The sequence below is a fragment of the Canis lupus genome, chromosome 1, assembly GCF_003254725.2.
Source record: "Canis lupus dingo isolate Sandy chromosome 1, ASM325472v2, whole genome shotgun sequence".
NCBI lineage: Eukaryota > Metazoa > Chordata > Mammalia > Carnivora > Canidae > Canis > Canis lupus.
The window spans coordinates 106,565,383-106,591,665 of NC_064243.1; the positions used below are offsets into that span (position 1 = coordinate 106,565,383).

Sequence of the window (26,283 nt, forward strand, 5' to 3'; positions counted from 1 at the left end):
TGTGCTCTGTGGCCCTTGCTACAGGGTCTTACCTGCAAAGCACTGTGCCAGTTGTCTTCCATACAACATCAAATCCTATTGAACTAGGGCTCTATCTTTTTTACCTCATTTAAGCTTAATTACTTCCCCAAATGCCCTATCTCCAAATAAACTCACACTGGGAGTTAGGGCTTCAACCTATGAATTCTGAAGGACACAAACATTTAGTCCATTGCACACTTGTACATCCCACCTTGCATGCCAGCCACAAAGAGCTACTTCTATTTCTTTCTTCCCTCTAGGCTTCTGTGCACTCTTTTCCCTCTGCCTGGATTAGCCCACCTCATTCTCTGCCTTCACTGGACATATGTATGTCTCTTAAGCCATTGGTTCTTATCTTCCAAGTTACAGCTAAGCTGAGACCTCCTCTGGAAGTCCTCCCAGACTGGGTTGTTGGCCAGAGTGGGTTGGAGGCCCTCCTCTGTGCTCATACAATGCCCTGGGCTGTCCCCATCAAGCACACATATCACACGAGGTCCTCACTGCCTGTAACCATGTCTTTATCAAGTACCCTAATCCTAACAATAGTGGTCAATCCAAGGGGTGGGCCCAAGACCCAAGAAGGACCAATCAGGACCCTTCCCTGGGATTGTTCTATGAACTCAGTTGCAGCCATGCTACTTGCTTCAACCAATGAAATGCAGATGAAAGTGACATATGTCATTGAGCTCATTTAACTTGCATGACCACTCAATGAAGAAGGCATTCCTCCCCCATTTTAGAGACAAAGGCACTAGAAGGAGGATATAAGTAACCCATACAAGACCCATAGCTGGTCAAGGACAGAAGCAGGACTAATGTCCTTATAAAACAAGGAATAGACACCAGAGCTCTCTCTCCACATACTCCTAGACCAAGGAAAATCCATGTGAGGATATATGGAGAAGGTAGCCATCTACAAGCAAGGAATAGAGCTCTCACCAGAAATCAACCATGCTGGCTCCAGGATCTAGGACTTTCAGACTCCTGAAGTGTGAGAAATAATTTTCTGTTGCTTAAGTCATTCAGCCTATGGTATTTTACTATGGGCTGCCAAAGCTGGTTAAGGTAGAGTGTCAGGTAGTGAAGCAAGGCAGGCTCCAGTCTCACAGGGCTTCATGTACCCGGTTAAAGCCTGGACACTTTGCTGAGGGCAGTGCCAAACTAGGGGAGGGACTGGATCTACTCTGGGTGTGGAAAGACTATTCTGGGGGGGGGGCACCTGAGGAGGGCAGTTGGTTAAGCATTGGACTCTTGGTTTCAGCTCAGGTTGTGCTGTCATGGGCTGTCAAATCGAACCTTGTATCAGGCTCTGCACTCAGCACAGAGCCTGCTTGGGACTTTCTCTCCCTCTCTCTCTGCCCCTCCCCCACATTTGTGCGCATGTATTCTCTCACTCTCCCTAAAATAAATAAATCTTAAAAAGAAAGAAACAAAGACACTTCTGGGGTGCATGGGGGAGCAGACTGGAGGGGAGACACTGAGGGCCAGGAGGTTTGAGATGAGATTGCAGTGAGGTTCTAGGGTGAAGACAAGGCTTGAGCCAGAGCCAAGTTCATGGGCATGGAGACCCTCAGGCAGCAGAGCTGAGGAACCTGACGATGAGAAGAGAGACTTCCCTGGACCCACTGTCCCTGGTTGGATCCTTGATCCTTGGGGCTGCAAAGGTCTCTCTAGGGCTGTTCACATCTTCACAGGGTGGTTGTACAAATTAAATAAGCTACTAAAGCCCACTTCATCTTGTCACTAAATGACAGCTGTTCTCATTTCATTAACATGATTCATCTATCTTCTACTCACGTGTATATGTATATTTTACATCTTTAGAAACATGAAAGATACATAACTTTGCAATTTTTCTTCTTTTAATTTTCATTCACAAGTATTTCCCCCATCTTATCGTGAGCTTATCCCAATTGTTTCAGGCTCGATAACGTTTCATAGGCAGGATATTCCATCATTTATGTAACCAATCTCCTGAATCCATATGACTGAAAATAACTTTTTATTATTTGGTTTCTGATTGGAGATGGCCCCCTCCAAGTGATAATTCAAGGACCTAGTTTCCTACTATCGTCAACATAGGACTTCACCTGCAGAAGTCTGCAGAAGGGAAAAGACTGTGGGACATGACAAGTGAGAGATTTTAATGGGCCAGTTCTGGGCATGGTGCATTTCTCTCATTTTATTGGCCAGAACTTGGTCATATGGCCACCCCAGATTGCCAGGGAGGCTGGGAAATGTAGTATAGCTGTGTGTACAGAAAGTAGGGGGAAGGCTTTGAAGAAGAGCTATCTGCCACACATTATCCCAATGAGGGATTATAGGGAATAAAACCTCGGTGCAGAGTGGAAGAGAACTGCCCCAGATCACAATGAGATTACAATCTATCAGGCAAATATGGCACTAAAATCCAAATAACCACCTTTTTTAAAATTAGATTTTTCATCATTCTTGTTTGAAAAGAGAAAATCCATGGGATTTTATTAATCTTGTGCCCAGTAATTTACATAATCATGGCTTATCTTAGTGTTTCAGTTGATTCTCTGACTTCCAAGATAGCAATCATATCATATTTAAAGAAAGATGAAAACCCAGACTTCTTTGTTCCAATGATACCTTTTCTTTCTCTTGTCTAACTGCATTGATAGTTCTTCCAAAAGTGGTCATATTGGACAGTTTGTTTTCTTTGGACAGTTTGTTCTGACTTTCATGGGGAATCTTTTGGTTTTCAGCATTAAGCCTGATTTGAAGTTTTGTTGATATGTATATAATTTTTAAAAAGGGAGAAGCAAGTAACTCCTTAAGATTGTTGTCATTACTGGAGTACCTGGTGTCTGCCTTCAACTCAAGTCATGATCTCAGGGGCTTGGGATAGGGCCTGAGTCAGTCTCCATATTCAGTGGGGGGTCTGCTTCTCCCTCTCCCTCTTCTCCTCTCCCCCACCCCTGCTCATACTCTCTCTCAAGTAAATAAATAAAATCCTTAAAAGAAAAAAAGATTATTGTCATTACTATTCAAGATGGGCTTATTCTTAAATATATGAAGTTTATGTAGAAATGGCTTATTACTGAACATTCTCAAAACCCTTTTCATATCCACGGATGTGTGGTATTCTTTGAAATACCAATTAGCAAATTATATGATAGCTCAATAGCAAACCATCCTTGCATTCCAGCTCCCACTATAGGGGCCTATTTCCTTTACCACACCACCCTTTAGGAGGTGATAGGTGAAACCGAGGCAAACAGAAGCGGATGCCCACAGATAGTAATTAAGTGACAGAGGCTCAATTCACTCCCATCAATTTAGATGGGGCCAGCTTCCTCATGTCCTGTGGACTTTCCAGGGGAAACTTCGTTAAATAGGTTAAATGGAATATGACATCCCGTCCTGTGAAGGGCACCGAAAAGTCTCTGGCTAAAATAGGAATATTCCCGGTGCCAGTACAGCCAGACATTTCAAAATACCACGTTCCCTCCGGTCCCCCATGGTACTCCTAGACTCCATTTCCCAGCATTCCTCTGCCTCCAGTGAGCTTAGGCCGAAAGGGGCGTGAGCCCGCGATGGTTTCTGGGAAACGGAGTCCAGCTGTGAAGCCGAGTTGAAAGAACCAGAGCTTCAGCGTTCCGAGACAGCGACCGCGCAGGCGCATTCCGCGGCCTGCCAGAGGGAGGGAAGGCCTGGTCGCCCCGCGCAAACCGCGGGGGCGCACAGGTGAGTCCCGACCTGGCGGCCCCGAGCCGGAGCAGGTGGGTGCGGGCCGAGCCCGGCAGGCCGGCGGGCGCTCGGGGGGCGGCTCGAGTCGCGCCGCGGTGGGCGCTGTGGGCGGTGTCCCGCCCCGTCCTGTCACTGGCGAGGCGGCCCCAGAGACTGCCACTCGCGCCGCTCCGGACGATCGCAGCGCGCAAGAATTGGGCGCCTGCTGTTTGCCAAGAGGCGGGGGAGCGCGGGTCTGCCGCGGTCTCCCAGGAGGGAGACCGTGTGTTTCCTCACTTAGCAGGTGAAGACACAGACTCTGTGGCTTCTCGCAGGTCACAATGGTCGGCCTGGGATCACACCCGAGGTGTCTGACCCGAGAGCCCCCCTCCGTCCCCGGGTACTCCGCACAGTCACGTCCCGTCTCTGCCCTCATCCTGAGCATGCCATCCTTTCTCTGGGTCTCTCCTCTCTCTGATCTCCTCCTCCCGCCATCCCAGTCGCTGTTCAGTCCCCCGTCTGTGTGTTTTCGCACCCCCCTTCCCCGCGAGTCTGTGTGGTTTCTGAAAAACAGGGCCATTTTCTTCCACGACCACAGTACCATGATCACATGAGGACAGTAACATCGACAAAAACTGTTACCTAATCTGCAGACTTTCAAATTTTGCTAATTGTCCCAATAATGTACTTAATGGCAAAAGAAAATCCCATACCACGCGCTGCATTCGTTGTTAGGGCTAAGTCTCCAGGAACCTGACACAGTTTTCAGTCTTTCTTTGATCTTGATGATCTTGGCGATTCTGAAGACTACAGACCAGGGACTTCTAGAATGTGCCTTAGTCTGGATGTGTTGTTTCCTCGTGATTCGATTTAGGTTTGGTGGGAATAGGTCAGGGGTGATGCTGTGTCCTCATCCCATCACTTGGCAGCAGTGGTGCCTGCCGGGTGTCTCGGCTCTCAAATGAACTTTTTTTTTTTTTTTTTTTTTTTATGATAGTCACAGAGAGAGAGAGAGAGAGGCAGAGACACAGGCAGAGGGAGAAGCAGGCTCCATGCACCGGAGCCCGACGTGGGATTCGATCCCGGGTCTCCAGGATCGCGCCCTGGGCCAAAGGCAGGCGCTAAACCGCTGCGCCACCCAGGGATTCCCTCAAGTGAACTTTTTGTAATCATTAAGTGCCTTGGGTGAAGATAAGTTAGAGTCTATAAGACTCTGCTCCTCATTTCCTCATCAGAATTCTGCCCCCTGGTTTCAGGGTTTTTTTTGTTTTTGTTTTTGTTTTTTTAAGATTTTATTTATTTATTCATGAGAGACATAGAGAGAGAGGCAGAGACACAGGCAGAGGGAGAAGCAGGCTTCCTGCAAGGAGCCTGATGTGGGACTCGATCCCGGATCCCGGGATCATGCCCTGAGCCAAAGGCAGAAGCTCAAATGCTGAGCCACCCAGGCCCACCCCTGGTTTCAGCCTTCAGTTGCTGGTGTTCTTCCTGTGTAGCTGGAAACTCATGGGATGCAGGGTCTTCTTATTTCTGGACTGTATTAGCTTCCCGTTGCTGCTGTAACAAGTTACCACAAACTTGGTGGCTTTGAACCACACAAATGTGTTCTCTTATGGTTCGGGAGATCAGAAGTCTGAAGTGGGTGTCACATGCTGAAATCAAGGTGTCAGGGACACATGGGTGGCTCAGTGATTGAGCATCTGCCTTTGGTTCAGGTCGTGATCCCCAGGTCCTGGGATTGAGTCCCACATCGGGCTCACCACAGGGATCCTGCTTCTCCCTCTGTTTATGTCTCTGCCTCTCTCTGTGTGTCTCTCATGAATAAATAAATAAAATCTAAAAAAAAAAAAATCAAGGTGTCAGCAGAGAGTTGCTCCCTCCTGAGGCTCTAGGGAACAATCTGTTTCCTTGCTTTTTTCAGCTTCTAGAGGCTGGTTGTGTTCCTTAGGGGAGACCTCTTCTTCCAGCTTCAAAGCCAGAGGTATCGTGTTGTCTCTCTCTGGCTCTGCTTCTCTTTACTTCTCACATGGTCTTCTTCTCTGTGTCAAATATCCCCCTGCCTCCTTCTTCGAAGGACATTTAGGATTGCATTTAGGACCCACCCTGATAATCCAGGATAATCTTCCTATCTAAAGTGCTTAACTTAATGACATCACAGGTTGATCCCACAAGATATCTTTTAGGGCCATTGTTCAGCCCACCACCTGGTCTATGTCCAGGCCTCTCTCCTCCACCAGGCAGGGAGCCCCTTCAGGGCAGAGCGCATCTCGCTCATTATTCTGTCCTCAGATGAGCCTGTCATCTCACATGAGTCTCAGTAAACATATTTGAATGAATATGAATGAATGAATGGAAGTGACCATAGTCTGAATACTAACTTTCCTTTGCCAGAAAATTTTTTTAGGGGGGAGGATTTTTAAAGTTTTTTTCAGCAGATGGAACCTTTCTTCAAACAACATCTTAAGTGGGAGATGAGGATCCTTATGCAGGATTTGTAAGGCAGATAGAAGGAGCTCTGCAGGGGCACCTGGGTGGCTCAGTGGGTTAAGCATCTGACTTTGATCTCAGCTCAGGTCTTGATCTCAGGGTTGTGAATTCAAGCCCTGCACTGGGCTCCACACCCTATTTAAAAAAAGAGAGAGAAAGAGAGAGAGAGAGAAGGAGAAGCACTGGAAAAAGTGGTAGATCCGTGCCATGGAATACCATTCAGCCATAAAAAGAAAGGAGGCCTTGATATGTGGTACCACATGGGTGAGTCTCCAACACGTTATGCTAAATGAAAGAAGCCAGACACAAAAGGCCATATATTATATGAGTCCATTCATATGAAAGGTCCAGAAGAGACAAATCCATTAAGATAGGAAGATAAGGGATCCCTGGGTGGCGCAGTGGTTTAGCGCCTGCCTTTGGCCCAGGGCGCGATCCTGGAGACCCAGGATCAAATCCCACGTCAGGCTCCCGGTGCATGGAGCCTGCTTCTCCCTCTGCCTGTGTCTCTGCCTCTCTCTCTCTCACTGTGTGCCTATCATAAATAAATAAAAATTAAAAAAAAAAAAGATAGGAAGATAAGAGGTGCCAGGGTGGCACAGTTATGTGACCTATTTGTTTTGGCTTGGGTCATGATCTCAGTGTCGTGAGACTGAGCCTCAAGTTGGGCTCCAGGTTCAGTGCAGAGTCAGCTTGGGACTCTCCCTCTGTGTCTACCCCTCCCCCCTCCGTAAAATAAATAACAAATTTAAAAAATATATTTTATTTATTTATTCATGAGAGACACAGGGAGAGAGAGAGAGAGAGAGAGAGAGAGAGAGAGAGGCAGAGACACAGGCAGAGGGAGAAGCAGGTTCCATGCAGGGAGCCTGATGTGGGGCTTGATCCCAGGACTCCAGGATCACGCCCTGGGCCAAAGGTAGGTGCTAAACCGCTGAGCCACCCAGGGATCCCCAACAAATCTTTTTTTTTTTTTAAGATTTTATTTATTCATGAGAGACACAGAGAGGCAGAGACACAGGCAGAGGGAGAAGCGGGCTCCCTGTGGGGAGCCCAATGTGGAACTTGATCCTGGGACCACAACCTAAGCCAAAGGCAGATGCTCAACCACTGAGCCACCCAGGCATCCCTAAATAAATCTTTTGAAAAAAAAGAAAGATAGATGAGTAGTTATCAATCTGGCATTGGAGGGCTGGAACAGAACAGAAAGATTTGAGAGTGACTGATCAGCAGTATATAGTTTCCTTTTCGGATGATGGTGAAAATGTTCTGGAACCAGATTGTGGTGATGGTTGCATGACATTGTGAATGCACTAAATACCACTGAGCTGTATAATTTAAAGTGGTTAAAATGTTATATTGCATGTTGTACGTATTTCACCATAAGAAAAAAGTTAGAATAAAAAGATGGCTTCAGGGCGCATGGGTGAAGCGTCTCCCTTTGGCTCAGGTCATGATCCCAGAGATCTGGAATCGAGCCCTGCATTGGGCTGCCTGCCTGACAGGGAGTCTCTTTCTCCCTCTGTCCCTCACCCTGCTCCTTTTTTCTCTCTTTCAAATAAATAAATAAAGTCTTTAAAAAGAAAGAGAAAGAGAGAGAGAGAGAAAGAAAGTCAGGTTGGCTCTGCAGCTAGACTTCTGGATCTGAATCCAACTCTGACACTTGACTTCTCTGTGACCTGAGCAAGGGCCTTGACCTCTTTTTTTTTTTTTAATTCATTCATGAGAGACACACAGAAGCAGAGACATAGGCAGAGACATAGGCAGAGGGAGAAACAGGCAGATGGAGCCTGATGCAGGACTCCATCCCAGGACCCCAGGATCACAACCTCAGCCAAAGGCAGATGCTCAACCACTGAGCCACCCAGGTGCCCCAGGCCTTGACCTCTTGTGCCTCTGTTTCCTTCTCTGCGGATAACTCTAGTTACTTCTCTTGGAGCTGTTACGTGGGTGCAGTGAGCTGAACCTCTTGATTGCTAGTGGTTGTTGTCCTGAGCCTATGCTCAAGCTCCTAGGAGACCTGGGTCCCATCTGTCATTAGGCATCTTTGGGAAAGTGTTTGTCTGTCTGGGCCAGAACTGACTCCCTCTGTGCTCCAGTCTCCTCATCCAGCTCTGAGGACTCAGGCCTGGTCCTTTCTTCTAGAGGCACATGCCCAGGACCCAGCAGTGGCCACCAGGACCCTGATGGCCGAAGACCAGGTGAGTCTGGGCTTCCTCTTCCCCAAGATGATTTTGTGGATCCCAGGGAGTCATCCTTATCTCTGCCTGTGGCCTGAAGATCTTCTGTCCCTCCCAGTCATGGGGAAGAGGATATGGTGGTGGGAAGGATTCTGGGGCCAGGAGGTGCAGGGAGGAGGGGTGATGGGAACAGGATGCTCTGAGTTGGGACATTATGACAGAGTCCAAAAATCAATCATTAATTAACACTCAGCAGCCTTTGGGTTGCCAAGAGAAGCAGGCAGTGGATGGTTTTGCTTCACCCCCGAGCCTTGTCAGAGTCAGGGATGGGGGTTGGGATCCCAGCTCAGGTCTGGGATGGAGCATCACTTAGGCATCACTCTTCCACACAATGACTTGATTTTTTTAAAGTATTTTTTAGGGGTGTCGTACACAGATGTGCAGGTTTTGCGCTGCACAAGGGTGCCTCACTTCAGTGAAAAGATTCACATCCTACACCTCATACACTGACATATTATGGCAGTTTTCGTGCAGATGGCAGTAAATGGTCATATACTAAAATAACTGGCATATTATCATGAGTTTCCCAACAGAGGGCACTAAAGAGTCACACAAAAGGGAACTTTATTCCTTCCTTCTGCCCAGGTGCCAGTGGGCTAACAGCTGCACTAAACTTTCTGTATTTCTGTGGGCCATTTTTATTCTGTTATCTCAAATCTGCTGAGTCAGTAGGTTCCAGCCTGGAATGTTAGAACTGGTTCAGCCACCAGCAGTGCGGCTCTTGACCCATGACCTCTCCAGCCCCAGAGTTCTAGAAGGATGTGCCCCCTCACCATGTGAAACTGGCCCTTGCAGGAATCAGTGACCTTCAAGGATGTGGCTGTGGACTTCACCCTGGAGGAGTGGGGCCAGCTGGGGCCTGGCCAGAGGGAGCTGTATCGGGATGTGATGCTGGAGAACTACCGGAACCTTCTCTCACTGGGTGAGGCCCTGCCCCCTGCCTTCCCAGGAAGATGCCTGATGCACCCTCTTCTGCCCTCATCTTGTTTGCGCCCACCCACTTCTTAAGAGCAGGGATTCTCTGAGGTTATATGTTGCCCTCTCTGCTCCTCTCACCAGTCCCTCTTGGCTGGCCTCTATCCCCATGTCTCTCTGCTACTCCTCCTAGAGTCCCTGTGTCCCCAAGGGCCCCGAGTTCTCCGCCTGTCCTGCAAAATCTTCAGGCTGTGCCCTCACCTTCTCTTGCTCCCCTTTCCATACGTGGTGACCTCAGGCTCCTCACTGGAATGTCTGTTCTAGGATCTCAGACTCCAAATGCTCCTTGGGTGTCCTCCAGCCCTCTGGCTCTGTCTAAGAATCTTTCCAAAGCACATAAATGCTGTTCCCCAAATATGTCTTCTTTGCCCTACATTGTTCACCCATGCACCTCCTGTACCCCTGTAAGGCCCCTCACATTTGTCATATTCACCCTAAGCTCAGCATCTCCTCATTGACCTGCTTCTCCTCCTCCTCTGTATCTCCCTCCCACCCCCATCCCCAGACGAGACCCTCATCCCCCTACCCCATCTCCACACCATCCTTGCTTCTCCCTCGCTGCTCCCTGACAGCCTCCCAACAATCTCAGAAGCCCAGCCCTGACCTGGTCTCATCCTCACCCCCTGACCCTAGTCCAGCCTCCTCAGTGGTCTATTTTTCCGTCCACCTCTGTCTCTCTTCAATTTCCTTTTCCCATCCTTTTGTCCTGCCTTTTCTCTATAAGCTCTGGTGGCTTAAAGACTCCTTCCTCAGCCATCCTCATTCACACACTTTCACTGGACAGACTCACCAAAAACCCGCATAAACTTCTGTGTCAGGGGCCCCGGGAAAGCCCCCCAGGCTCTAGGAGGACCCACAGGACTCAGCATGTCCTTGGACTCCCAGCCCTGACCCCCTGCAGTGAAAGGACACAGAGCACAGGCTACAGAGAGGTAAGGCACATGGAGCCAAGTGCAGGGGAGACCAGGGCCAGCTTCCAGAGTCCCCTCCCTGTGTAGTCACATAGGGCACACAAGATATGACAGGGCTCAGTGGTTGAGCATCTGTCTTCAGCTCAGGGGGTGATTCTGGGGTCCTGGGATCAAGTCCCACAGCGAGGTCCCCACAGGGAGCCTGCTTTTCCCTCTGCCTGTTTCTCTACCTCTCTCTCTGCATCTCTCATGAATAAATAAATAAAATCTTAAAAAAAAAAAGATATGACAACACATGAGGTATTGTCCACCAGAGACACTCCTTAGAGGCCCCGTCAGCACCCTGGGTTTTTAGCTGGGGCTGGTCATATCAGCACCCCCAGCCTGGCATGTGCCAAAATTCCAGACTCCCTGAAGGAAAGCAGTTGTCCAGCAGAAACCATATTTTTTGCACAAGCCACTTAGGTATGGGGACCCCCCCATCCTGTCGGTTGGGGAGTTCTGGGAACCCTCCCGAAATCCAGCTTCCCAGATGCCAGCCCTGGGCAGCCATGGGAGCAGGCCTTTCAAGGAGAGCTGGCAGCCTGTTTGAACCATTTTCTGCACAACTTGGGTGTAAAGAAATAGGTCCCTTTTGCCTTTCCCCTGAGCTCACTATGCCCCACAGATACACTCCTCCTCTGGCCCCTCCATCTCAGGGACAGTCCCCCGCTAGTGCTGGGCACTGCCTTCACCAGCTTCAGACCCTTCTGTGCCTGGGCCCCTGCCAACCTCCTTGGTCTCATCTCCATCCATTCCGTTTGTTTTTTACTTCTCCGGCCGGAGGCAGGTTTGCCTTCTGAGGTGGGGACTGTGTCAGCACACTTGTCTGCTGTGGGAAGGGTCAGTAGGCAAGTGTACTAGTTTCCCAACACTCGCTGTAACAAAATACCACAAACCTGGTGGCTTAAAGCAACAGAAATGAATTCCCTCACAGTTCGGAAGCCGGAAGTGCAAAGTCCAGATGTGGACAGAGCCCTGCTCCTTCTGATGGCTCCAGGGCAGAGTCTTTCCTGGATGCAGCTTCTAGAGGCTCCTGGCGACCCTTGCTGTTCCCCGCCCTAAGCCCCCATCATCCCGATCACAGCCTCCATCTTCACATGACCTTTCCCCTCCATGTGTGTCTGTGTGTCTGTCCTCTTCAAACAAGGACACCAGTCTTTGGACTTAGGACCCAGCCGACTCCCCTAGGAACTCATCTTCACTTATTACATCTGCAAAGCCCCCGTTTCCAAGTAAGGTCACAGTCCGAAGTTTCTGTGGACAAAATTTTGGGAGAACACTGTTCAACCCACTATCGGCAAAGAGAAATTGGTGGTCTCAAAGACAGCAGGCATGAAAAAGTAGAAAGAAAGGAATGAGTTAATCTTAGTAATGTATTTTATTGTACTCAGTGTGTCCAAAATATGATCATTTTGGTACCTGTCAAGATGATAATTGATAGACCAATTATTGATGATACTTTTACATTTTTCTCCATAGTAAGTAAGTCTTTGAATTTTGATGTTTTTTTTTTTTTTAAAGATTTTATTCATGAGAGACACACAGAGAGAGGCAGAGACATAGGCAGAGAGAGAAGCAGACTGCCCCGGGGAGCCTGATGTGGGACTTGATCCCAGGATCCTGGAATCACGACCTGAGCTGAAGGCAGACACTCAACCACTGAGCCACCCAGATGCCCCTTGATGTACATTTCTATTCTCAGCTTGAGCAGCACAGAACCAGAGTCTTAGCAGTGATGTCAAGGCTCGGACTCTTTCTGGAATGTGGTAGGCACTCAGTAAATGAATCTTGCATTGACCGTTAGAGTCCCAGGACTCTAGGATCACACCCTGGGCTGAAGGCAGGTGCTAAACTGCTGAGCCACCCAGGGATCCCCTATTTACTTATTTTAGAGAGATAGCAAGAGTGTGAGCCAGGGGAAGGGCAGAAGGAGAAAGAGAAAGAGAAAGAATCTCAAACAGACTCCTCATGGAGCAGGGAGCCCAATAAGTGGTTCAATCCTAGGACTCTGAGATCATGACCTGAGCCGGAACCCAGAGTCAGACGCTTAACCGACTGAGCCACCCAGGGTCCCGGACCATTAGAGCTTCGAACTGTTAGACACCCCATGTATGCATCTCCCCTGCAGACCCAGGGCCTGGGACCTAGCCCAGGGGCGTCCCAATGACTGGCAGGCATGGCCAAACCTGTGTCTTTTCCAGGGGCGGGGCCTCCTGGATCCAAACCTGAGGTGATCACCCGTCTGGAACGAGGGGAAGAGCCCAAAATGGAGAAGAGAGAAGCCCGGCAAGCTACCTGTCCAGGTGCGTGAGGTTGTCCAGCAGGTGTGATGCATCTTCCTACCCTGTCTGTCCTGATCAGTAACAAGAACAAGGCAGCATAACACACAGGCCATAATTGTGAGCACTGGGTTCAAATCCCAGCTTCACCACTTCCTGGCTCTGTGACCTTCAGGCAGGTCATTTAGTCCCCCTGTGCCTCAATTTCCTCATCTGCAAAATGGGGTCAATACTAGTATCCAGGGTGGGGAAAGATAAATGAATTAACACAAGGAAGCATAGCCCAGTGCCTGGTGCATGGTAACCCCCTGGTCAGAATAGGCTACAGTGATTATTGGTGATTCTTTACTGGGAGTCATCTATGTAAAGATCCAGAAGTGGGACCCTGCCTGACATGGTGGGGAACAGGAAGCCAGAGTTTTGTTCCCCACTGGTCCATGACCTCTATGAGGGGAGGGGGTTGACACATCTTTGTTTCTGTCACTGTCCTGCGGGTTGGGGTGGGGGGATTGCCCTCTTCTTCCCTTTCGCCACAGCCCAGGGGTCTCCAGTCCTGTCTCAGCCACCTCCTAACTTTTCCCAGTCCCCTGCACTCTCTCCCACAGCCCTGGTTCAGGCCTCAGCTTCCCTCAGTTGGACTTTCACCCTGGCCTCCACCTTAACCTCCCAGCCTCCAGTCCTATGCCCTTCACTTCATCTCACACAGCCCCAAAGGGGTCTTTTACACTGGGAGCTAATCCTACTCCTCCCCTACTCACAACCTTCCCTTGGCTTCCCAGTACCCCTGAGAGCAAGTCCTAACCCCTCAGCCTGGCACTCAAGGCTCTGTGTGACCCGGCTCTGCTATCTCTGGTCTCACCTCTCATCACCATCCACCCATGGTTGTACCCCACTCCCTGACTTCACTGAAGCACCTGTCTCTACCTGAACTTGAATGTTCATTCATTCAAGGAACTTTGGGCCTTCACTCATGATGTTCCCTCTGCATGGAACACTCTTCCCAGCTCCATCTGCCTGGCAAACACCTTCATGTTTCAAGACTAAGGCATCAGGTCAAGTCCTCCAGGAGGCCTTCCCTGACTTCCAGGCTAAGTTACCTGTCTCTTCTGAGTGTTTTCACAGCTTCTCACTTGAACTGCTGTCACTGCACTTGTTCATGTTGTAAGGAGTATGGGCTTTGGAGCCAGACTCTCTAAGCTCAGATCCCCATTCTGCCACTGATAAGCTGTATGGCTGTAGGCAAGTGACTTAGTTTTATTTCCTTATCTGTAAAGTAGGGACACTAATAGTACCCACCTCACTGAGTTAGTTTTGAGGACTCAATTAGGTAAAAGATAGAAGAAGCTTACAATGGTGTCTGGCACATTTAATAAATGTTACCTAATGCAATCATAATTGTTTTTATCCTATTCTTAGTATTGTGGTTACCTGGATGCATTGGTCTGGACTCTTTTGCATTGAAAGAGCTTAAGAATCAAAGAGCTTAAGTAAAATTAGATTTATTTTTTGATCCCTGTATGTGGAAAGTATTGCAGTGCAAGATTTTAGGCATCGATAGATCTAAGACCATAAACGGTGTTGTCAGGGTTCACTCATTCTCTCTCTCCTCCCCCACCCCATGTAGCTTCTGTTTCTAGCTTCAGTCTAGCTTCAGGCCTTCCTTTTTTTAAAGATTATATTTATTTATTTGAGAGCAAGAGAGAGAGAACATGAGCAGGGGCAGAGGCAGAGGGAGAAGCAGACTCCCTATTAATCAGAGAACCCAATGTGGGGCTTGATCCCAGGACCCTGATATCATGATGTGAGCTGAAAGCAGATGTTTAACTGACTGAGCCACCCAGGCACCCCTCTTTAGGCCTTTCCACGTGGTAACTGGTTCTGCTGCCTGCAGCTTCAAATTTATATTCTGCTTAGCAACACCATCTATCAATCTCAAGGAAGACTCTGATTGGCTCTGTTTGGATCTTGAACCAATTGTCATGCCCTGGGGGATAGGGTGTTTTCATTGGCCAGCCTGCTCTCATGCCCCCTCCTTAAATGGAGAGGGGGGAGAGACTGTGATTAACAGCCCCACCAAGACTACAGAAAGGGGAACAGTGGTTCTTCAAGGGCAAGGATGCTAAAAAGACAAGGAAGCTTTGTCCAAAATGTCTGAATACAAGTCTGTCCCTCCCCCTCACTGAGGGCAAGGGTCAGATGTCTCGTTCAGCACAGAGGCATGCACCCCCAGCACTGTGGTTAGCACATAACAATTTTGCTATTAATAGGTGTTCCATGAACAGATCTACTAGCATCAAAAAAAAAAAAAAATCCATCCCCTTCAACAAATTCCACATGCCTTTGTTTCCTGCTTATCATCTCTTCTCTGCACTTCCTGTTCTCCAAATTGCAAGACTATACTATAAAAGCCTCACATACATTTAATATTTATTGATATCTTTTTTAAAGATTTTATTTATTTATTTGAGAGAGAGAGAGAGAGAACAAACAGGGGATGGGGCAGAGGGAGAAGCAGACTCCCCGCTGAGCAGGAAGCCAGAGGTGAGGCTCAATCCCAGGACCCTGAGATCATGACTTGATCTGAATGAAGGCAGATGCTGAACCAACTGAGCCATGTAGGCACTCCTATTTATTGATATATTTTGAACAAATTACACTTATATGTGTTCATCACAGAAACTTTGAAAATCTAAATAAAGCAGGAAATGGAAATCTCCCCATAATCCTGCTTCTTACTCAAAAAATTTTGCTTGCTTTTTTAAGATTTTACCCCAAAAGCTTTATTTTTTAATTACAAAAGTAAATAATAACAATGTGAATAAACCTTGAGGACATGATGGTCAGTGAAATAAGCCAGACACAAAAGGATAAATATGGTATGATTCCCCTTACATGGGGTGCCTAGAGTATGCACATTCATATAGCCAAAGGGGAATGGTCATGGCCAGGGGCTGAAAAGGGGGGAATGTGCACTAGTATTTAAAATTATCTAAGTGTCGGGCAGCCCCGGTGGCTCAGTGGCTTAGCGCCGCCTTCAGCCCAGGGCATGATCCTGGATCCATGATCAAGTCCCATCAGGCTCCATGCATGGAACCTGCTTCTCCCTCTGCCTGTGTCTCTGCCTCTCTCTCTCTCTCTGTCCTCATGAATAAATAAATAAAATCTTTTAAAAAATTTATCTAAGTGTCATATTTTATGTTGTATGTATTTTACCACAATAAAAAAGTAAATAGTAATGAATAAAAAACCCTCCATCCCACCAGGCATGTGCATACACACATTCATGCATATATAAACATATACAACTCCATTCTTTTTATTTTTAGAATATTTTGAGGCCATCCTTCCATGTCACAACATGAATCTGTCTCATGTCTTTTGAAATCGCAACATCAATTTTGTAACTTGTCTTTTAAAGTCTTCCAGTGTCAGTTCTTGGTCAGTTCTTGATCTGCTTCCTTGGTCTTGCTTTTCGTCTCTTTCAGACTTGGACACCAGCTCTGCAACCACTCAGGAGACACTTACGAAAAGGAGGGTTTCTGAAGAAGCCACTTCCCCAATGGGGAAGATGGAGGGAGTTTTAAGAGCAGTGCTTGGTGATGCCAGACTGGGGGGATCCTGGACATGGAGCCATTGGTTAGAGAACCAGGGAAAGCAAGAGAGGCATTCAAGGTGTTTGTTTGCTACTCCCAAAGAAAACATCTATGGGGAGAGAGGCCTGGGCTGTCGTGAGCTTGGGCAGAGCCTCAGGCAGACCTCAGCCTTCATGAGGAAGCAAAGAGGGCCTGTGGGAGAGCAAACTTGGAAGAGGAATGGTCCAAGAAAGAGCCTGAAGTGCCAAAGGACCTTTGTAGAAAAGAAGCCATTTAACTGCACCGAATGTGGGAAAGCCTTCATTTACCATTCAGACTATATTCTCCACCAGAGAATTCACACTGGAGAGAAACCCTACAAGTGTAATGATTGTGGGAAGGCATTCAGCAACAGCTCTTATTTCATTCAGCACCACATCATTCACACAGGAGAGAAGCCTTACGTGTGCAGCGAATGTGGCAAAACCTTTACACAGAGCTCATCACTTACTGAACATCAGAGGATCCACACTGGAGAGAAGCCATACAAATGCAAAGAATGTGGAAAGGCCTTCACACAGAGCTCCTCTCTCATTAAACACCAGCGGTGCCATACTGGGGAGAAACCCTATAAATGCAACCAGTGTGGGAAGTTCTACTCACAGGTGTCCCACCTCTCCCGCCACCAGAAAATTCACACAGGGGAGAAGCCCTACAAATGTGGTGAGTGTGGCAAGGCCTTCTGTCACACATCCTCCTTGACTCAGCACCAGACAATCCACACTGGAGAGAAACCCTACAAATGTAATGAGTGTGGGAAAACCTTCAGCCACAGCTCATCCTTGTCCCAGCACCAGCGAGTTCACACTGGAGAGAAACCCTATGAGTGCTCCGAGTGTGGCAAAGCCTTCAGCCACAGTTCATCCCTCACTCAGCATCAGAGAATTCACACTGGCGAGAAGCCCTATGAGTGTAATGAGTGTGGGAAGGCTTATACACAGATCTCCCACCTAATGAGGCACCAGAGCATTCACATGGGGGAAAAACCCTATATATGTAGTGAATGTGGAAAGGCTTTCAGCCACACCTCCTCCTTCACTCAGCACCAGACGATTCACACTGGTGAGAAGCCCTACAAATGTAATGAATGTGGGAAAACCTTCAGCCAGAACTCTTCACTTACACGCCACCAGAGGATTCACACTGGGGAGAAGCCCTATGAGTGTAAAGTTTGTGGGAAGGCCTATACGCAGATTTCCCACCTTATCCAACACCAGAGAATTCACACCGGAGAGAAACCTTATGAGTGCAGTGAGTGTGGGAAAGCCTTCAGCCGGAGCACCCATCTTATCGAGCATCAGAAAATCCACACAGGCGAGAAACCCTATAAGTGCCAAGAGTGTGGGAAAACATTCAGTCACAACTCGTCCCTCACTCAACATCAGAGAATTCACACTGGCGAGAAACCCTATGCCTGTAAGGAATGTGGGAAAGCCTTCAACCAGAGCATCCACCTCATTCAGCATCAGAGGATCCATACCGGAGAAAAGCCCTATAAATGTAACAACTGTGGAAAAACCTGTACCCAGATTTCACACCTTATTCAACACCAGAAGGTTCATATGGGTGGCAAACGCTATGTGTGTAAGGAATGCGGGGAGGATTTCAGCTGGAGTTCCCACCTGACTAAACACCAGAGACTTCACACTGTGCATGCCGCCTACATCTGTGATGATTTTGAGAAAGCCTTTGCGTGGAGCACACAGCTTGCTGATTATCAGAGAGCTGCTGACCAGAAAGCCTGAGAAGGGAGCAGATGGGCAGCTCTGCTGTTGGGTTCGGTTCAGCCTTCATCAACACCAGTAACTTCCTCCCAGAGAGGAACCCTAACACCATATATTGAGAGAACCACTTTCTCTATTACCTATAAGGAGCTGACACAGTTCATCACCAGCTGGGACAGCTTCTGATCATTTTAGGATCTCCCCCTAAAATCTCAGCCTCCCCCCAATTTTTCATTCTTACAGTGTCCCAGAGGGTTTCTGTGAACTTTTTAAATTTATTGATCATTCATTAAATCGGAGCTTGAATATTCAAAAAAAAAAACACACAGCTGGAAAGATTAACCCTTTTAAGTACAAGTTTATGTAGCAGAACATAAATACTAGATTTTAGTTTCCTTTAAAACTTGAAACTGCAGATTTCATGGTAAAATCTGCAGTTGGCTTAAACAGTATATTCCACATATTTACAGCCATTTTTAAAGGCCTATTTTTTCTATGTTTCCCACATCCAAGATTTATGTTTTATAAAGCAGTTGCCCTCTTAAACATCATTTTCTGTTTTTATTCATGCTCAAAGGGAAGTTTTTCTTTCATCAGGTTTTCATCATAAAAACATTGTATTAAGAAAACATGGTGGGGGAGGTGGGTGGCACTTGGGTGGCTCAGTTAAGCATCCAGCTCTCAATTTCAGCTCAGGTCCTGGTCTCAGGATCATGAAATCAAGCCCTGCATCGGGCTCTGCACTGGGTGTGAAGCCTGTTTGATATTCTCTCTCCCTCTGCCTCTGAACCCTCTCTCTAAAAAAACAAAAAACAAACCAACAATAGTATTTATTTTTTTATTATAAAAATAATGCACATACTTTTATAACATGAAACATTTCTAAGTAAAATAAAATATGCTCATCATAAAGAATAATTTGGAAAGTGAGAGAGGTATGGAATAAAATACTAATTCCTCATAACCACACAGCCCAGAAAGTGCCAGTTATTTTGTGTGTATTTCTGGTTTTGTTTTACTCTGTATTACATATTCATATTTTTTATCATAAAACAAAAGGAAAATACCCTCAGAAATCCTATTGTTTTGATATTTTGGTATTCTCTTCCAAATATCATTTTCAGTTATTTTTATTTTTTTAAAGATTTTATTTATTCATGAGAGACATACACAGAGGCAGAGACATAGGCAGAGGGAGAAACAGGCTCTCCACGGGGAGCCTGATGTGGGACTCGATCCCAGGACCCCAGGATCATGACCTGAGCCAAAAGCAGATGCTCAACCACTGAGCCACTGAGGCGTCCCTCAAATATCATTTTTAACTACATGTTATTTTATTTCCTGTGATCAGAGTATAGACAAAATTTTGGCTTCTCTGATTTGCCCCTATTATACAATGAGCATTGTCTTTTGTAATCACATACATTTCATACTCGTCCTTACTCAGGCTAATGATATTTCATTGGCAGGTGCAAAGAAATTTACAAATCCATTCCCCCATTAGGCTTTGTTCTAAGCCCTGAGTGACACAGATTCACCAATTCTCCCAATTATTAGGAATGTTATAATGAACATTTCCATGCTTGCTTCCTCTCTCTTTCTGAGAAGATTTTTTCTCAAAGTTGTATTCCCAGGATGGAAATAGCAGGGGCAAGATTCTAATGATTTTCCTGATTATGGAACATTTTATCAAATTGCTTTCCAAGTGAGCTGGAACTAGTCTACCTGGCACAAGCTGAGCATGAGACCACAGTTCCACTATGTTTTTGCCAGCACTGAACAGCCATAATTTTGTCCTACATCAAATATAAAGAATGACTAGTATTTTCAGTAACCTACTGTGTGCCAAGTACTGTCCCAAGCCCTTGGTATGTATGAATCCTCATTCTTTCAACAATCGCACCTGTTTGGGGCTGTATTGTCCCATTTTACAGGTGAGGACACCAAAGCACAAGTTGGTGAACTGGCCAAAGCCTCACACCTTTGAGCTTGTGGAGTATAGATTCAAGCCCAGGGAGTCAGGCTCACAAGCTATGCTCTGAACTTCTATGGGGATTGAACACATTTCACATATAGTATTTTCATTCTTAAAATAATGTTTATTATTATAAAAATCAAAATGTGCTTCTTATAGAAAATTTAGAAGATCCAAGAAATCCAGACAATTTCACCTAAAGTTCACTGCCACCCAGAGATAACCGTTAACATTTGGATATACTTCTGCTATTTTATTTTATTTTTTTTAATTTTTATTTACTTATGATAGTCATACACAGAGAGAGAGAGAGGCAGAGACACAGGCAGAGAGAGAAGCAGGCTCCATGCACCAGGAGCCCGACGTGGGATTCAATCCCGGGTCTCCAGGATCGCGCCCTGGGCCAAAGGCAGGCACCAAACTGCTGCGCCACCCAGGGATCCCCTAGTTCTGCTATTTTAAAAATTATATATATTATATATGCTTTAATAAATGTGGGGTATACTAAATATGCAACTTGGCATACTTCTAGTTTACTTAACTTTATAGCATGGGTCCCTATCATTAAATATCATGATTTACCCATGTCACTAAATAATCTTTAACAACCAAATGTTTGGGGAGGTTACATAGTTTATTCATCCAGTGAATTAGCTAATCCCCATTGGACAGTTTGGTTGTTTCCAGTTTTTTAATTTTCTAAAGGTCCCTTCTACTAAAGTCTTTAGCTGAGCATCCAACCAGTTTCCAACTGAAATCCTGGCAGGGAAGTCAGGAGTCAAAGAAAGAATGTTTCCATAATCCCAGATGTGTGAGCCAATGGCCTCCCAGAAGTTCTGTATCCATTGGCAATGTGACTAGCAGAAGATAGGTTCATCTCACCAACATCATATATGGTAACTATTACCATGTTTAAAGTCTTCCCAGGTATTTCTTTTAATATATGATTCCTTTCATGGTTGACAAAATACTCATTTATGGTGAATAATTCAGAAAACAAAAATGAAAGCAATGGCTCTCTATAAATCTTCATTCCAAAGATTCTAGATATTTTTCTGTGAATATGAACTTCCTTTTTGTTTTTATGAAATACTGGTTGTGTGTGTGGGTATATGCACACAAGTGTATATCCACATAAATACACACTATACAATTTATACAGTATATGCACACACATATGATTTAAGACTTTTATTTTTTTAAGTAATCTCCACACCCAACATGGGGCTCAAACCCACAACCCCGAGACCAAGATTCTCATGCTTCACTGACAGCCAGCCAGGCGCCCCCACACCTGTGATTTTAGAAGTGACTTTTTTCACTTGTTATAATGTGTATATTTTCCTATGATTATTTATTTATTTATTTATTTATTTATTTATTTATACACATATCCTTGTTTTTAACAATTGCATAATAGTTCATGCTAGGGTTTCTTGAACTTATTTAACCAAACCCTATTAATGGACATTGAGATTGTTTTCTTTTCCATCATTAGACATTTACTATTTCACACTTGTGCAAGAAATCTCCATAAGATGAATTCCTAGAAATAAACCTGTGGGACAACAGAATGTCCACACTTAAAATTTTGATAATTATTGCTAAATAATCCTCCAAAAAAAGATGAACCAATTTGCATGACTCCTGGAAGTGTACATGAATTCCTATTTCTCTGTTGCCCAACTTCCTTCAAAAATCACTCCGTATTACCTTTGTAAAATATTTCTAGGGGCGCCTGGTGGCTCAGTCAGTTAAGTGTCTGCCTTTGGCTCAGGTCATAATCTCAGGGTCCTGGATTGAGCCCCACGTTGGCCTCCTTGCTCATTGAGGAATCTGCTCCTCCTTTTCCCTCTGTGCTCTCTCTTGCTCTGCTGTCTCACAAGTAAGCAAATCTTTAAGAGTTTTTTTAAAAATTTTTATCTAATAAGTAAAAGTTTCCTATCAATAGTGAAATTAATGACCTTTTATGTGTTTATTGAACTTTTGCCTTCAACAAAAATTGCATATTTATGTATTTTCTCCACTTTTAATTGGGCCATTTTTTGTATTGATTTATAGGAGCAAGTCTTTATGTATTACATATATTAACCCTTTGGTATGTTACTAATATTTTATCCCGGTTTTTTATTGCTCTTTCAATTTTGTTTATGATGTATTTTTCTATATAGAATTTTTAAAACTTAAGGTATTCAAATCTGTTTGTATTTTCTTTTATAGTTCTTGGACCTAAATATCATACTAAGAAAGGCCTTCCTCACCCCCAAGATTATCCTATATTTTATTCTAGTACTTTTACAACTTTTTAACAATTAAATTTTCATTTCATCTACATTTTTTAAAAATGTCTTATGGTGTGAATTTTCAGGCTCTAGGCTGCATTCCTTGTTTTGTGGCCCCTTCTTCCATGTTCAAAGCCAGTGGAGTAGTGTCTTTAAAACTCGTTCTTCTAGTATATCCCACCATGTATGTTCGTTTATCACCACATTTGATCCCCTTCCTTCTCAAAGACTCACGCCCACCCTTTTACTCACATACTAATGTAGAACACTTGGATTTTTTGTCTAAAAGGAGCTAATTTTGAATCTTGCCTTTGTCATTGTCTTGCTGTCTGATTCTGTTTCCTTATTTTTTCAAAGGAGAATAATAAGACTTTATTATGAAGGATGTATTGGTTTTCAGGTTACAGAAAAATTCAAAATAGCTCAAACAAGAGACTATTTACCAACTCAAGTAGCCAAAAAGACCAAAAGCAAGGCAGTCAGTCTGTTCATCCTGGTACTTCAGGATGCCTTCAGTGGCAAGTAAAAGAAAACCCCAACTCAGGCTAGAAAGAAGAAATCTACAGGAAGGGCAATCTCTAGCTGCTATACATTAAGATTTCTCTACAGTTCACTTGAGAATTATATGGCTTTTGGCACACATATGTTCTCAAATATTTGCATTCCTGATCACAGAGTTAATCTTTCATTTCTGTCTCAGCCCCTTGCCTGGTTACTTTATAGCACAAATCATAATATCCCTTTAATGTCTCCTAAGTACTGCTTGCTCCCTGACTCCCTGAAGGCAGGTCCATGTGTGTCCTTCGCTACTATATCCCCACCGCCTAGAGCATTGCCTAGAACATAGTAGGTTCTCAGAAAATAGTCCATTGCCTTATTTAGTTCAAGGCTGAAGTCATTCCCCTCCCCACCCGCATGGTACGAGAATGGTAGCTTCCCCACACCTTCCTTAAGATCTAGGTCATTCAGTTTAAAATTTCGACCAGATTGAGAAGTAAATATGGTATTTTTTTCTCCTTTTCTTCTCTTTCTGCTGACCTCCTACTCATCCCTCAAAACCTTATTCAAAGATCCCCTCCTCTGAGAAACCTTCCTCTCATTAGCTCTTTCCCACCCTACCTACTTTTCCTCCCTTCTTTGTGCTCAAACATACCTTACCCATTAAGTTTTACGAGCAGAGTACCCTGTTTTGCTGAGCATCCCTGCTACTTAAAAGCGCCTGTAACTAAGGGCCTTCTCCTAGCGCCGGCCCTTTGGCAGTTGCCATGGAGACAGACTCGCAGTCGATTCCAGCCGACGGTTGCCCTGGAGACGGACGCTGGCAATGCTTCTCCACTCCGCCTACGGAAGAGCCTGAAGAAGCGTTTGACACGCAGATCAAAGCCCCGCCCGGGACTCCTCTAGGTTTCCTCCCTCCTTGACCTCTGAGGACATTTGCCCGAAGGAGCCCGCATCCCGCGGGCATCTGGGAAATGTCCATCAGGGAGTCCGTGCAGGTGCATACACAAGCAGGGCACTGGGGCTGCGCTCGCAGCAGCGCCGCCATCCTGGGGATTCCCAGTGGGGAGCGAACTCCGCGTGAGAGGCCGACCCGGGGTCCAGGACACAACGGCCAGGTACTCGGAAAAGAGGCGGGACCTTAGCCAAAGAAGCCGATTGGGCAGAACATGCTGACATTTATTCTGAAAATCCCTGTGCAGGGGTTCCTTCTTGAGTCCAGTGGAGAAACTGAGGTTCAGAGGGTGTGGGGCTTCGACCTGGGTTGTTAACTGATCTTCTCGGTGCTCTTGGTTTAGGAATTCATAGGCTGGGGCCCCTGGGTGGCTCAGTGGTTGAGCATCTGCATTTGGCTCAGGTAGTGATCTCAGGTTCTGGGATCAAGTCCTGCATCGGGTTCGTCCAGGGAGCCTGCTTCTCCCTCTGCCTATGTCTCTCTCTCTCTCTCTGCATCTCTCATGAATAAATAAATAAATCTTTAAAAAATAAAATATTTTTTAAAAATACTTTGAATCTATATGGATGGTGGAACACAATTCTAGGCTCAGTAAGGAGTTTACCCTCTGCCTGAATGAATGTTCTGAGGACATCAGGAAGTCAAGAGGGACCTGGGAAGTTTTTCTGTTACTTGGGGCTGTCCTGGCGGCTGGAAGGATCTGGCATTTCCAGCTCCTGCCCACTCATGCACTAGTCACGGTGATAATGGGAAGGGCCCCTGCCAGTCACCTGAATGCCCCAGAGGACCAGCAGCCACAGCAGCTCCTGGGAGCTTGTTAGAAATGCAGAGTCTTGTGCTGCTGGGCCCGCCAGGACAGAGCGTGCCCTGGGACAGGAACGAGTGATTGGAGCACATTTGAATGTTGGAGAAGCTCGGCTTTAGATCTTTCCCCAGTGGCCCACATGGACTCATTCCATGACCAGGGGCAGGGCCAGCCTTAGATGAAGCAGTTTGGAGATGGAGAGGATTTCTGTCCTGGGTCCAGTGAATCCAAGCCTGGAGGATTCCCATGTGGACACAGACAAGCTCCATGTTTAGGGCTGCAGGTTTCCCCATGAAAGACACGGCGACCTGGACTATACTCAGGGACTTGTGGTCAGGGACTTCCAGTGCAAGACCCAGAGGAGCATCATGTGCCCAGGTGAGGGGGCTCCCCACTTAAATTATAATTGACAGAAGATCCAACTCCAGTTGGCTGAAGCAAAACGGAGTGTTCCAGCTGGAATAACAATAACTGAAAAGTCTAGGGGGCAATCATGCCTGTAAGACCTTTGACCCATGCCTGACCCTTCATGGATTATCTGGGTCAAAGGCTCCTTCCTGATTTGGAAGAGTAAGCTGAGGATGTGGATAACACTTCTCTTTTCAGTCTCCTTCAGATGGGAGGCCATCAGGTCACCTCCAAGGGGCAACCCTTCTGATGAGCCTCATTCCCAGAGTTCATGAGCCACACCTTCTGGTAGCCACCAACCTGGACAGCATGGACAGGGCATCTGCATCAGGACAGCACTGCCTGAGGTGACAGACATGGCAGGATGGGTGGGGTGAGGGTGTGTCTGTCACCATGGTCCCTGCCCCAGGGTGGTCAGAAAGGATTTCCCTTCAGTGGGGGGGGGGGGGGCCTAGTCACATCCAAGGCAGTGTGGTCTGTCTCTTGGGTGGGAGGGACCACGCTTAGCTGTGGTGAACTTCGATCTAGGGGTTTCCCATAGTTGTCATGCCCGAGGGGTCCATCTGCATGTGTTCTGAGGTCCTGGTGAAGTTTGAATGGTGGCTGAAGGCTGGTTCACCTTTGGGGCAGTTCTTAGAGTTTCTGGTATGCATGGCTCACCTGGGATTTGTCTTCTGAAACTGTTCTGAAGCCCTGTTCTGAGTGCCACCCTAGGAAGCCCACTCTCCTGTGGAAGGACATTGTGTTCATGCCACAAGAGTTCATAAAGCCTGGGGGTCGCTAGGACCATCCTCAGTCTGATGATTCCTGAAGAGGACTCAGCTGATAGTCATACTCATGGCCACAACTCATTACAGTGAAATGTCACAGAACAAAATCAGCAAAGGAATAAGGCATATGAGGTGAAGTACGTGGGAGACCAGCACCAGTTTCCAGGGTCCTCTCCCTATGGAACCACATACGCCATATTAACTCAGCCAGCAGTGAGGTGTGACAATGCATGTGGAATGTTCTCTACAAGGGAGACTCATGAGAGACCCAGTCATTGCCCAGAGTTTGTACTGGGGCCTAGTCCTGTAGATACCCTTGGCCTGGAATGCACAAAATTAGAGACACCCAGAACAAAAGCGGGTGTTTAACTGAAACCACATCAAAAAGCCACCTTATCATATGGTTCCACTTCTAGGAAACTTCCAGAATTGGTTAATCCATGCAGGCAGAAAGCAGACTGGAGGCTGCCAAGGGCAGGGTTGCTGAATATGAGGAACACATGCTTAATGGGGAGGGAGTATCCTTTTGTGGTGATGTAAAAATCTCAGATCTAGGTCAGGGTGATGGTCACACAGCACTGTG

At 46.3% G+C, this 26,283-nt stretch overlaps 1 protein-coding gene across 1 annotated transcript in view; it reads left to right on the forward strand.

The window, feature by feature from the left end:
• LOC112643693 (zinc finger protein 135) overlaps nt 1–22,327 on the forward strand; it is a 36,953-nt gene extending 14,626 nt beyond the window's left edge. The window contains exons 8-12 of the mRNA XM_049109502.1: nt 3,618–3,735; nt 8,304–8,405; nt 9,240–9,366; nt 12,574–12,675; nt 16,137–22,327. Of these exons, the coding sequence (XP_048965459.1) occupies nt 3,618–3,735; nt 8,304–8,405; nt 9,240–9,366; nt 12,574–12,675; nt 16,137–18,028 (2,341 nt within the window). The 3' untranslated portion in view covers nt 18,029–22,327. The remainder of the gene's footprint in view (nt 1–3,617; nt 3,736–8,303; nt 8,406–9,239; nt 9,367–12,573; nt 12,676–16,136) is intronic.
• The last annotated feature ends 3,956 nt before the right edge of the window (nt 22,328–26,283 follow it).